Source organism: Centruroides vittatus, unplaced genomic scaffold (assembly GCF_030686945.1).
Source record: "Centruroides vittatus isolate TY-2023 unplaced genomic scaffold, ASM3068694v2 contig_18, whole genome shotgun sequence".
NCBI classification, from domain to species: Eukaryota; Metazoa; Arthropoda; class Arachnida; order Scorpiones; family Buthidae; genus Centruroides; species Centruroides vittatus.
The window spans coordinates 249,744-262,903 of record NW_027121101.1 but is presented as its reverse complement, the minus strand read 5'-3'; the positions used below and the strand labels follow the sequence as shown (position 1 = coordinate 262,903).

The 13,160-nt window shown below is 29.4% G+C and overlaps 1 protein-coding gene across 1 annotated transcript in view; it reads left to right on the top strand.

Annotated features, from left to right (window-relative positions):
* The window catches only part of sip3 (septin interacting protein 3), a 55,352-nt gene extending 43,195 nt beyond the window's left edge, over positions 1-12,157 (top strand). Inside the window, exons 10-14 of the mRNA XM_067263717.1 lie at positions 6,561-6,629; positions 6,769-6,879; positions 6,973-7,162; positions 10,178-10,245; positions 11,058-12,157. Coding sequence (XP_067119818.1) covers positions 6,561-6,629; positions 6,769-6,879; positions 6,973-7,162; positions 10,178-10,245; positions 11,058-11,227 — 608 coding nt within the window. The 3' untranslated portion in view covers positions 11,228-12,157. The remainder of the gene's footprint in view (positions 1-6,560; positions 6,630-6,768; positions 6,880-6,972; positions 7,163-10,177; positions 10,246-11,057) is intronic.
* Positions 12,158-13,160: the final 1,003 nt, after the last annotated feature.

Here is a 13,160-nt window from a genome sequence, read left to right as displayed (position 1 = left end):
AAAATTATAGGTCCTGTCATTTTAGTGATGTAGCAAATTTTTATGATGATCAATCTTTAAAAGATCTAATATCAGTAGGATTTGATGTTTTCAATTTATGTTTAGACATGCTTTCAAACAGTCCTGTTAGAGTTTATGAATTGTCTTGGGAAAATAAATTGCTAATTTTTCTAATGAAGTTAAAGTTGGGTTTGTGCTATTCAGCATTAGGTGCATTGTTTGGAATTCATAGAACCACCATTAAAACATATTTTTTATAAATTAGAAATTATTTTTATTGCAACACAAGATTGGATTATTTGGCCAACAAAAGTATCTATTAAGGCTACATTACCTCAGTCATTTAAAGGAAATTATCCTGAAATAAGAGTAATCATTGACTGTACAGAAATTAAAACTGAGAAGCCATCATCAGTTCAACATCAAATTCAGTTTTATTCCTACTATAAATCTGCTTATACTATAAAATATTTAATTGGAATTGCCCCATCAGGACTTATAACTTTTCTTTCTAGTGGGTATGGAGGAAGAAGTACAGATTTGTTTATAACAAATGATTGTGGTATTCTGTAAAAACTGGAGGAGGGAGATATTGTTATAGCAGATTTCAGAATCTTCTTCATCCAGTTTTAAATGTATGGATTCAGTACTGTTTTCTTTAACATGGCCTTTTTTGTAAAGAACTTTCACTATTGCTAAGTGTAAGACGCGAGCAATGCACACTTAACTGTTTACATTGACTAATCCTGACACTTTTTTCATCACTGCAGCTCCATCTGTGACAATTGAAATTAGGTTGTTATAATCAACATTGAACTTTTAAATGTCAGATTAAAAAAATTCAATGTTGATTATATTCATATTTCATATTTATATTTATTCATTGATTATATTGTTGATGTTCATTTATTAATGTTGATTATATTCATATTTCATATTCATATTTATATTCATTTTTCAGCACACACCGATCCATGTGGGCAAATCAAACCTAGATTTCAAAATTTGTTACTTGCGTGTAGATTAACATTCATATATCAACGGTTGTTAAGTGATGTCCATTCGTCACAAGATATACTGAAAGATTCTCCTCAAACTTTGCGCTCTGGTATAGCTTTAATAATCTCAATCTGAGTTTTTATTCCAAATTCAGTGATCATCTTTTTAATCGAATGAGGAGATTTCGCTAGATTTGCATATTTGCTTGCAGAGAAAAGTTTGGTTTAGGTCTTTCAATGTGCAAAATTTGGATAATGGCAGTCCGTCAACTGAAGCCATACGAGATAATACTGCAGGCAAAGACTCTTCAATTTCTTTCTTGAAAAATGTAGTTATTTTTTTTTTTATTAGATTTACTTTGTGCACTGTTTCTGCTGTCTCCTTAGATTTTCTTTTTAATGAGTTTATATCATGATGTTGTACAATATGACTATGCAGTCCATTAGTACTTCCTCTGACTGCTTTGATTGTTTTAAAGCACAGTTTGCAAGCTCCAGCATCTCTTTCTCTTGTGCCATTGAAGTAATCCCATGGCGAATTTTTACTCATTACTACAATAAATGTGAAACATACTGTATTAGGGAAAATGGTATTTTCTATTTTTATTTATCTTTTTATCTATAACTATCTTTATATTTTTATTGATGCATTCTATTGTTTCTGTTTCAAGTAATCTCACAATAAAGATTTTGATATCTGAATTTTACAAAATCTGACTCCAGAGTCACTAAAGCACACTCTAATGAATAAGAAACACACAAAGTTAGAAACAAGTTTCTAGAGTCTTGCACTTAATCCAGTTTAATTGCAATTATTGTTCCATTATGACAAACATTGATAATGTTTGTAAAGAAACTGAAAAGAATATTACCGACTATGTAAATTGTATTTTCAGTCAGCATGTATTTATGAACTATTTTAAATCAGGACTTGGTAAGAAGTTTCCTTTTGCACCTCAGCTATCTTGAAAGCAAAAACAAGACCTGTTTTTGGAGTATAATACAGGGAATCAAGTTATAAATAGACTAGAAAATTCCTTTTAGTAACCTTAAATTACAAATGGAATGACCCATCACCATCTGCACTGTTTTCTTGCTTAGGTATGGGATGAAAGAAAAGGGAAATCTCGTCCCACAGGTATTTCCAGTGAAAATTAAAAAAATAAATAAATATCAGGTTAATGATGTCAAAATACCCAACTGTCGCTAAAGTAGTCAAAGCATTGTTGGCTCTCAGTCATGGCAATGCAGATGATGAAAGAGTTCTCTATTTCTGACAGAAGACAGAAATCTGTCAGAATGAATGATGAATTCGTTGTTGATGGTAAAAGATGGACTCCATGTATACAACAATAATGCCTTTTTGGTGCCAATGACAAAAGTTACTTGGGTTAGCCTGCAATGCATATGTTACTTACAAGGCTTTTTTGGACAAACAAAGTAAACTGAAAGAAGAAGAAAAGCAGAAAAAAGGACAAGAAGGAAGGAAGAGAAAAAGAAGAGGAAAATAAAATAAAAGAGCTTGAACGGGAGAGAAAGAAAATTGATATTCTTGAAGCTGAGCTGAAGAAAAAAAAAAGAAGCAATGCAAAGGAAAATGAGGTCTACAATGTTCAAAGAAGCCACTAATAGACTACGAAATGCTGTTGAGAAAAACAATGTTGTAGAGATACATCTTGTCCAAGGGTATTGGAAGGTGCAAAGAAAATTCAGTGTGATGAAGAGGAGAAAACAAGAGAAGTGCAGAAACTACAGCATGACTTAAACAAAAGAAAATCATCTTCAATTACAAATTTTTTTTAACAAGAAATCAAAAAATGTACCTTGAAATAAATGGCATTTGAAATTTGGCATGTTATATGGAGATGCATTCTGGTAGTTATGTTACTCTTCCATTTCTTTTGCTGTATAATGGTGGGAACTCCGTACGGGGTACATGAAAACTTAATGTGGGCCTGTTTTGGCTTAATGCAGTCTTGCTGGTCACTTTTCTGGAGTATAAACTGAGCCTAACTATTTTCATATTTAATTTTTTCAGTCAACTATTAAGTGGACTGAAAAAATTAATAATCATATGCAATGTTATTGATACAAAATGTGTTTTTTTGTTAATAATGTCTCTTTTAGTTCACTTTAACACTAATTAGCTTTTTTAGCTTTTTTTCAGTGTGAACTCTCTTTTTTCACTGCCATGACTGCTTTAAGCCCTGCATTAGGATAAAATATCAAAAACTTTAAAAGTTCATGAAAGTTATTACTGTTTAATCAGTTTTTAAGAATTTAGTTCAACTTGGTTTTGATTCTTTGATTTAATATTTCATTATGTATTATATACAAGAATAGAAGTGTTTCATTGTTTACAAAAGAAAAAATGAAGTAATAATTAATTATTTATTAAAATCAGTAAAACCCCCTGACCAGTTTATTTACAAAATTATATTTACATGCATTTGTAGGCTATAACAGTATTTATGATTAGTTATTTTATAATGTTTAGTAAGAGGTTGCTATTAAATATATATGAAATACATTATATAATAAAAAATTTGGGTATGAAGCTAAAATTAACAATATTTTCCAGATATAATCAGTCAGTTTTATAACTCGGGTGAGTGTCAGATTCGAAGGACACAACATTTCAGTTTATTCATCCAAAAAACCCCTTTTAAAGTGGTTATAAAACTGACTAAAAAATTTGAGAAGCTTATTATTTTTGTAACAAATTTTCTGTGTCAACTTTTTAGCATTTTAATGATAATCCTTAAACTTAAAAATGTCTATAATAAACTTAAATTTTATTATAATCATAATGAGTTTTAAAATTTATATTCTTTCATTATCATTTGGCATTTTGAGATATGCTTAGTTCTGTAGATATTACTTTAAAGTATATTAAGTTTAAATAATCATGAAGTATTTTCTTATTAATATCTTTATTTACAGTTTTTTGAAGTTCGTCGGATGTTAAATTTTTATTTAATAAATTAAGACACAGTCGAACTCCCGAATGGACATGGATGTAAAAAAAGACGTCGTAAGATCCCATTTTGCAAGAAAAAATGGAGATCGTCTAGGGAATGTTTCCAGAGCGACTATGTCTTAATTTATTAAATCTTTATTTACTTAAAAATTTTACTTTAATGGTTAAAATATAACAAAAATTTTTCTATAATTCATGTTTAGAAGAAATTTTTAGACTTTTTTGTCTTCGTTTAGATTATCTGAAAATATATTTAGCTCAGTAGTAAATGATAATGAAAAGTTATTAGAGATAAATGCATTTATCAAATTGTTTTTGATAACAACCAGGATATATATATATATGCTAAATATGTTAACACAAAGATCTGTGTGTAATTAATTGGAATGAATTATGGAATTCAATTATAACTGAATTGGTATAAAATTTATATAATTTAACATATGAAGTAGTTAATTATTTATGTGAATTTCTCCATTGGACCTAATTATTACATTTTTCAAATAATGCTACTATTTTTACTTTTTTAATAAATTATAATTTTAATCCATACAAGGTTTAATTAGATATATTTAATCAAGTTTTCTTATTTAATGATTGTTGTTGTTGTTGTTGTAGAATTTTTAATTTTGATAAAATGTAATACTGGATCATTTTCTGTTAGTTTGTAGAAAAGTTATTGCAAAACTTAAAAAAACTTAGATTACAATAGCAAATTTTGCATCTTTAACCAAAAGAGGTATGAATTGATCATATGTTTGGTTTGCAAGCAGTAGCAGATTACTGCTGGAATATTTTTGAGGGTTGGTGTTATTTACTAATACAGTAGAGAACCGAAAATCGGAATCAATTGGGGACTGGGGTTGTTCAGATTAGTGATTTGTTCCAATTACTGATTATGTACGAAAAAATACATTAACCTGTCCGATGTTCAAATTTTTCTCCGTTGCGTGTCGCTTCGTGTTGAATTTTCGTCGATTTTAAGCCTAACGAAAATTTTTATAATAATAATCGAGGCTATTGTATCGTTAAAAATTATTTCTGCATTTTGTACAAACAAAATAAATATATTGAAGAATATAAAAACATGAAAATTATACTTTAGAAGTAAATTTTAGAAGTATCAAAAACATTCGATTCAGCACGACACAGTCCGACTGAAAATCGTTCCGATTACCGGCGATTCCGATTACTGGGGTTCCGATTAACGAGTCTCTACTGTATATAACTAGCTGTGGGAAGATTTAGTAGTGGATTATGTTTTTTTGCAGCCCTATGTGCAATTTTGTTATAAAAAAAACACATTTACATGAAAGGACTTATATTATAAAGATGACAAAATCCTTAAATAATAATTTTTTTGAAAGATTTCTAAATGTTCACAAAATTTTTAGAGGCATACTACAAGATCAAATTTTCTTAATGTAAAACCTGTATTCAAGCTAATTACATAATGCAGACTGGCCAATTTGTCCTTTCAAAGTTCTTGAATTCAGGAATTCTGAAGCAGAATGCTATTCTACTAGATTCAAGATCGTGAAAGCTCCAACCAATTGTGATAAAATATGTTTGTCTTGTGACAAAATGGCAGTTTGGATGAAGGAGAATGGAAAAGCTTATAACTGAGTATTAGTTATGGCCCAATCTCTAAAATATGATTTTCAGTTATTATCACAAGAAAAATAAATGTGTGGAGTTGCTCACAGAATTGGCACAAGCATCATCTGAAAATTTATAATCCTAAAAAAGCAGAACATTGACATCAGCAGTGTATCAATCCAAGAGGTGGTATTTACCATAACTTCCTACTTTCTTGGTTCCATATTTAAGCTTGCAAAATTTGGAGAGACTCCAATATTGCCACCCGCAAGTGTCTATTGTATGGTGTAGACAAGTTTGTCAAATAGTGTTCATTTATTGAATCTTGAAAGTATTATTCTGTATAATCGTGTAGACAGAATTTTTGTTTTCAAATTGCCTTAATTCACTTTTTTCATGCAAGAAATTTGGTATAGACGTGTCTTTACAATCAAGATGATTTTAAGTTATTTACAGATCATTTCTTACTCTAAATGTGTAAATGTTTTTCTAAATCTTTAGTAACTTACTTATTTTGTGTCACCCCTGTTAGCATAGCGATGATACAAAATGACTAAGTTTTAAAAATCCCATATATTTAGAAAGAGTTTAACTTGTATAACATAACAGTTGGTAGAACATTTAAATTGATGGCCAGATGGTTGAGGCAATACATACTAACTAGTCTTTCATTTTATGGGATCAAGATTTCAGATCTGGGTTGGTTCAGAAATTTTCTCAGATGGTATAGGTATGAAGAAGTCTGTTCCTTTACTACCCGGTTGCCATTGTAGGTCTAACTTCATGCTTGAATAAAAAGCTCTCTTAGTACTTGAAAGACCAGGAATTTAAATGTGTGTAATCAAATTCATCTGAACATATGAAATTTCTAAAGTTTAATTTATACAAACTACTACAAGCAATTTTATTTGAAAAAATGTTCAAATGCATAGTTAATATCACATATAAAGATAATGTTTAAAAATTTTTTTAATCAATGCTAGGGCCTGGTACGATGCCTTTTCCTTTTTGGATGCCGCAGCAGCAGCAGCAGCAGCAACAACAACAAACAGGTATTATATATTTGATATTGATTATATGTTAGGAAATTTATGTTAATGAAATATACAAAATTTATTTACAAAATTTTCATTTTGCTTTCATTACTTGAAAAATTTTAAAATAACTTTTTAACTCTTATATTTTTAAAAGCTGCAACAGGGGAAACAACTCAAGAAACTCCTTCGACATCTGGAAGTAACACTTCTAGATCAAATAATCAACCATCATCTTTCATTCCGCCATTTCCATTCCTCCCTTTTTGTATGTACAATGTTTTAGTGAACGAATATCAGAGTTACAAATAAAAAGATATAATTACACAATATGAAAAGTGTATTATGTTTTTCTTTATAGTTATTCCGCCACCACCTCCAGCTCCTGCCACGGATCTTAAGAGATTGTCTTTAGAAGAGTTGCAGAATATGGAGGGACACGAACGCGAAAATGTGGAAGCTCGTATCCAATGCCTTCGAAATATTCAAACTCTTTTAGATGCAGCTGTCTTGCAAATGCAGCAATATAGCACTTTGGTTGCTTCATTAAGGTATGAATATGATTTTCAGATTTCTTTTTAATTCTTATTAGTTTATATTCAGTCATAGTGGGGAAAAATACTTCATATAAATCATTAAGCTTGTTTTTTGTTTGTAATGCAATAGTGAAATTTTAATAATCTAGAAACCACTAATAATATTGCATAGTATGAACAATAAAATTTTTTCATACCATATAATAATCTATTCATGCATTCATGGGAAGATAACAGCAAAATCATCTCTCATTTAGTTTATATTCATTTTACTAAACAGTTGTTATTCAGGAATTTGCATTTAAACAGTAATCCATTGGTAAATGTTTCATGCTCTTAAAACATCTAGTTTTACTTTCTCCAAATATTAAAAGCCTGTCTGGCTTTGCATATTAGCTCAACAAAGAATTGTAGTATGTCCCTTCAGTGTTTTAAATGCTTTACATTTTCATCACTAGGCATACAAGTATCAGGCATTGCACAAAAATAAAGGACATTCCTTGGTGAATGACCAAAAATTATTATTTAATATTCTGTCTTTATTCAAAATTCACTTATGCAACATCAGAACTTTTCTTCTTACCCTGAGTGTGTCTGCACACAATGTTTTTTTGTTTTCTCTGCTGGTTGAAATAAAATCAACCATTCTAGCACACAACATAATTAGATAATATTCATAAACAATAAACCACAGAGAATTTTTTTGACACCAGTTGAAGATTTAATGTCAGTAGACTAATTTTTTTGATTGCAAGACAAAGATCCAGTTTCTGATAATAAAAAAAAATGCTAATCTGTTGATATTAAATTTGGTCTCAAAATAAGTTCTGTGTGGTTTGTTGTTTATGAAATAAAATTTCTTAGCTAAAAATATGGTAAATTTTTCTGCTTTACGATGCATTAGTGGACCACATTAACAAGTGTGCTTTTTTCACAAACATTACTAAACCAGAACTTTAAAGCTAACTCAGCTTTACTATCTTTCCAGTTTATTTCTCCTGCAAATCATTATTCATTTTTTCCCTGCTGACATATTCACTCTGTGTTTCAAAATTTTTCACAAAACTGGCTGTGAAATTCTTAACTATGCAAAAGCATTTCATTAATTTTTGGCAACTTATCATAGCATTCTAAAATTTCAACTTTATCTTTTCAGGTACAGATCTTAGCATAACAAAAAAAGCCAATAAGAAATGCAAAGAGGCAAAGTACAATACCGTATTTTATATGAATTTTATTACTGTTTAACTAATCTTCCATAACAGCAAACAGCTAGCCTGCTAATGAAGTATCTAGTGCCAGAAATTAAAATTTAAAATACAGTATTGAGTGCAAGATTAAATTGAACATTTAACTAATAAGAGCAAACATCTTGTATGATTTGGATGATTTAATTTAAGTTTATTCTGATTTTTGTGCTAACATTTTTATTGGAACAACAACTTATAACTGTTATGTTTTGTAGGTTGTTGTTAAGCATCAAGTACATTCAAACTTATTAACATGATGATGATGATAAACAGAAGTTTTGTATTGTTGTTTTATATGCTTTGAAATGTTAAATGATTACAGCACCTATTGTCATATAAAAGTTTTCTCTGAAATAAGCAATTTATATTTGTAAATAGAGAAAGACAGACATTGGCTTGGGCTTGTATGACTATGAAAATTGTTCATTGATAAATTTTTCAATTACTAAATATAGAGAGCAATTTTTTCTTTATGACAAAAACTTTATAACCTATTATCAAGAATTAAAAGTTAATATGTTTGTTTGTTTGTTATGTACTCCCAGTCCATTCGACCAATTGTTATGAAACTTGGCAGTTCTGTTAACATGCTACTAACATTGTATACATCACCCCAAAGTATTTATTAGATTTCTATATATCAATTAATTTTTGTCTTAATTGGAAAAAGGGATATAATTAAAAAAACAATTATATTTTATTCACTTAATATAGCACATCCACTTTGTCACAGTAATTATTACTTTGATGAGCAGCACATAGCACTCATCTGTATGGAGTCAAAACTGTTACACTGGTAGTTGATCGTGGGTTCATTGCTGGCCACACAGTTTTCTGGGTTTACTTCAAGTTAGTAACACCTAAATAGTGTCTCATTTTCCATCATTCGTGTGTCGCTTTGCCAAAAATTACATAATACAAAGTTACTAGTGAGCATAAAATATGTTTTAAGGGACTTTTGAGGGTGCTGAGTTTAAGTATTGGTAATTTAATAATGAATCAAATTTTGCAAAAACTGTACCATTTGATGTTTGGTTCTGAATGGTACTGTATGGTACAGTACCATTCAGAGTCACTGAAAATATTAGAGTTAACATGACCAATGAAATTGTGCCATTTTGTACCATCTGAGTATTGCAAAAAACATGACAATGGTAGGCTAAAATAACCAAACTCATTTTTGTTTTAATGTTTTCCCAGGCAAAAAATAACAACAGTGCCAGGCTTATCTGCTAGTAATTCTATAAAATGAAAAAGCATGAAAAGGAATATAAAATTCTAGGCTTTATGAAATGAAATTTGAAAAGTGTATTATGTGAGTTGTGAATTATTTTAGTAGCTGACTCATTATAAAGGTGGTCACAACGGTTGTTTTTATTATAGTTTTAACTAATTAATTTTGTCTAATGCCATAATATAAAACTATAACTTAACCTCTTAGAATGAAATAATAATACCATTTTATAAAGAAGACAATCATATATAGGGTGTCCTATATGAAATAAATCTATTCACCTTAAAAACAAAGTATTGATAATGCAAGTTTCCATAATGTTTTGTGAATAAAATTAAATTACAACACACCACACCGGAAAATACGTAATGACCGTTTTTTGTGTTGGTTATCGGTTGTGTGTGTGTCGTTACGAATAAAATTAAGTGTTGAAAAAGGACGAAGGATTATTATAATGTACTGAATTGGTGAATGGAACCAGTTTTACATAGAACATCCTTTTATCAAAATTGATTAATAAATAACTTAAAAAAATTAATTTTCTAGAAGTAAAGAGCCTTCTACTATAAATAAAAGTTCACATCCTGAAGGAGCAGAATCATCATCTAATAATGGTAATTATATTGGAGTAAACTATTTTTTTATGATCTGTAATAGAGATGGGTGAATACTTGAATACTATAAAGTATTTGATATCTCGAATATTATGTTGACGAAATGTAAAGTTGAATATCACACTATACCTACAGTCAGTGTTAAATACAGAAATACCCAATGGGGGAATAACTCAGAGTATTTAAAAATTAAAAATATTTGAATAATTATTATTAGCACGTGTGATGATTCAGGGGGGACACTAGCTTTTTTATATCAATCGCCAACCACTCTCTATTTTGGCAAATGAAAAATGCTTGGTAAGCAAACAAGTAACCTGGGAAAGAACAATGACTTTAAATGAAGAGTTTTTATGACTGAGTTTTTCAAGCAACTTTATTAACAGTAAAATTGTATTGGACCAAGACCAATTTGTGTTCTGTGATATTCTTTTCCCCCTTCTGGACTACTTTCTGGCTATTTGCTACTCTGATTTCCAGATGAATATAATTTTTGCAAATTGTGAATTTTGCAACAGGCAGCACAATAGAAACATCTATGATGGCTTACTGGATGGACCATTTGCAAAACATTTTTAAAATTATTGATTTCTTAAATAAAAATCTGCAGTAGGTGAGGATTAAAACAACTGTTAATCCTGAACTGAAACTTAACTTATTTTTTAGTTTAAACAACTACTCAAAGTTTTTTTTATTTACTTAATATGGTAATTAGGTGTATTTGAGATCTGGTTAGTATTCAAATTAAAGAAGTGATATTTGCCCATCTCTAATCTGTAGTGTAAAAGATCTGATAAAGATGTTTTTATTAGAAAATACAGCCAGTACTTCAGATACTCCTCAACCTTTCGATCCTCAAGCCGAAGTCAGAAGGAGAAGGTTGCAGAGGTTTACCAAATCTTCACACAACATTCCCGAACAAACTACGTCAGATAACGATAACAATCAGACCGAAAACGAATATTCCAGGCATAGCGATTGATCTCTCTGCAGTACTCTAATTGGATACGAATAAATTAAAATATGGGGAAGTTTTTGTTTTCTTTTAGTTTAAAGTTATCAGAATAAAATTTAATGTATTTTCAATTTAGAAATAGCTTGTGTTGTATATTTTGCAAAATTTTACTGCATTATACTTCTAATTTATATTTCTGAAAGTATTCTCCTGGTTCATTGTCAATTTGACAACATATGTATATTATTCAAAATAATAATTTTCTTTTATTCCTGTCGGAGATAAATATTTTTTTTTAAAGAATTAAATAGGTAAAAAAATATTTTTCTGAAAGTATTTATATATTTCTGTTACTTAATTGGAAATTTGTTTACATAATTTGTTCCATTTTGATTTTGAAGTATTTTACATTAATGAATAAAAGTCTCCACCAAACGGAAACCAGAAAGTGTGGTTAGTTAATCGGCCTTGTGAAAAAAGAACTCGATTGCCGATATGTATTTTTTGAATAGAATAACGATAATCTTTTATTATAGGTTGCACTTAAAACTCGATATAACGAAACCCAATTTCATTGTGTTCAATTTACCCAGATTGTAATGTACAAATTACCTGTGACTATAAGATTCGTTTGGAGAGAAAATTACATCATTGTGCAATGGCAGAATTTATTCATTTTTATAGCAGATGAATTGAGATGATTCCAATTTTTTTCTCATGCTTGGCTTTATCCCTAGTGACTAGTTAATATTTGAGGAAGAATTTTAATCTGAGTAAATTACTTTTAGAATGCATTTTGACACATTTTAGTAAGTCTCTTATTTTTTTAGGTGTGTTTTCTCTGTCAAAGTTTATTTTCATGATCTTCCATTTTTATAAAGAAAAATAAAGAACGGATTTGATAAAATGTCACTGTAAAAGTTAATAATTTCAAATAAAATGTTTTTAATATTGTAAGTTTCTTTTTTTTTATAAAATAATGTATTATATCTGAATATTGAAACATATTTATTCAAATAGACTAGATCTGATTATTAAAAACTGCTAAATCTGCCATTCAATAGTTTCATCATCAATTTCTTTACCAGCATTGTTATTCTGTTCATTTAACACAATAATATTAAACTCTAATGTCTTGATACATTGATGCTTATTGGGCCAAAAACTTTATTTTCTGTACTCCCATTTTAATTTATTGATTCTCAAAATAATTCAATACTAAAAGTTGAAATTGGTGAGTGAGATCATTTTCCCCATGTTCAATTGCTGATTTATGCCATTATGAATCAGCTTGCTCTTAACAAACAAAAAAAAAAAACTAAATTTAATTTTACTCATTTCTAGAATGAAATTACATTATATAGATAAGTAATTACGAAAAATTTAAAATATATTCCACAAACCTATTACTCGATGTAAATTCCAGTTGAACAGGAATATAGAATATACTACTCACATTATTTAATCGTGCCTTCAATTTCACAATCCTAGTACTTTCCTTAGCACTTTCAGGTTTCTCCATTCATGAAAGTGAAGATATATTTCACATACCAGGCTATCCATAAGTTCTGCTGCATATGGTTAGACCAGCACACTGTACACAGAACAAACTATCCAGGGTGATGATTTATATTTCACTGAATAATCTTTATCCATCTGTCAACTAGTAGTGATTTGCCTATAATACCAGTCCTTGGTCTTGGAGACAAAAAAAAAACTCTTAGCATGTCCTGTTAACATCTGCTGTTTTATCAAATCACCATCCTTACAGGAAATGTTTAAACTTTGAAGATGCAATGTCTGGGCTTTATGCTAAGTGGGGCACCATAGTGAAAGCATTCAATTCTTGTAGCTTTACATGGATGTCTTCATTGATGCAGTGGAACATTGTTGTCGTGCGACAAAACTTACCATACTTCAGTCAACCAAAGGCATTTCTGTTGTAGTACAGCATAGATGC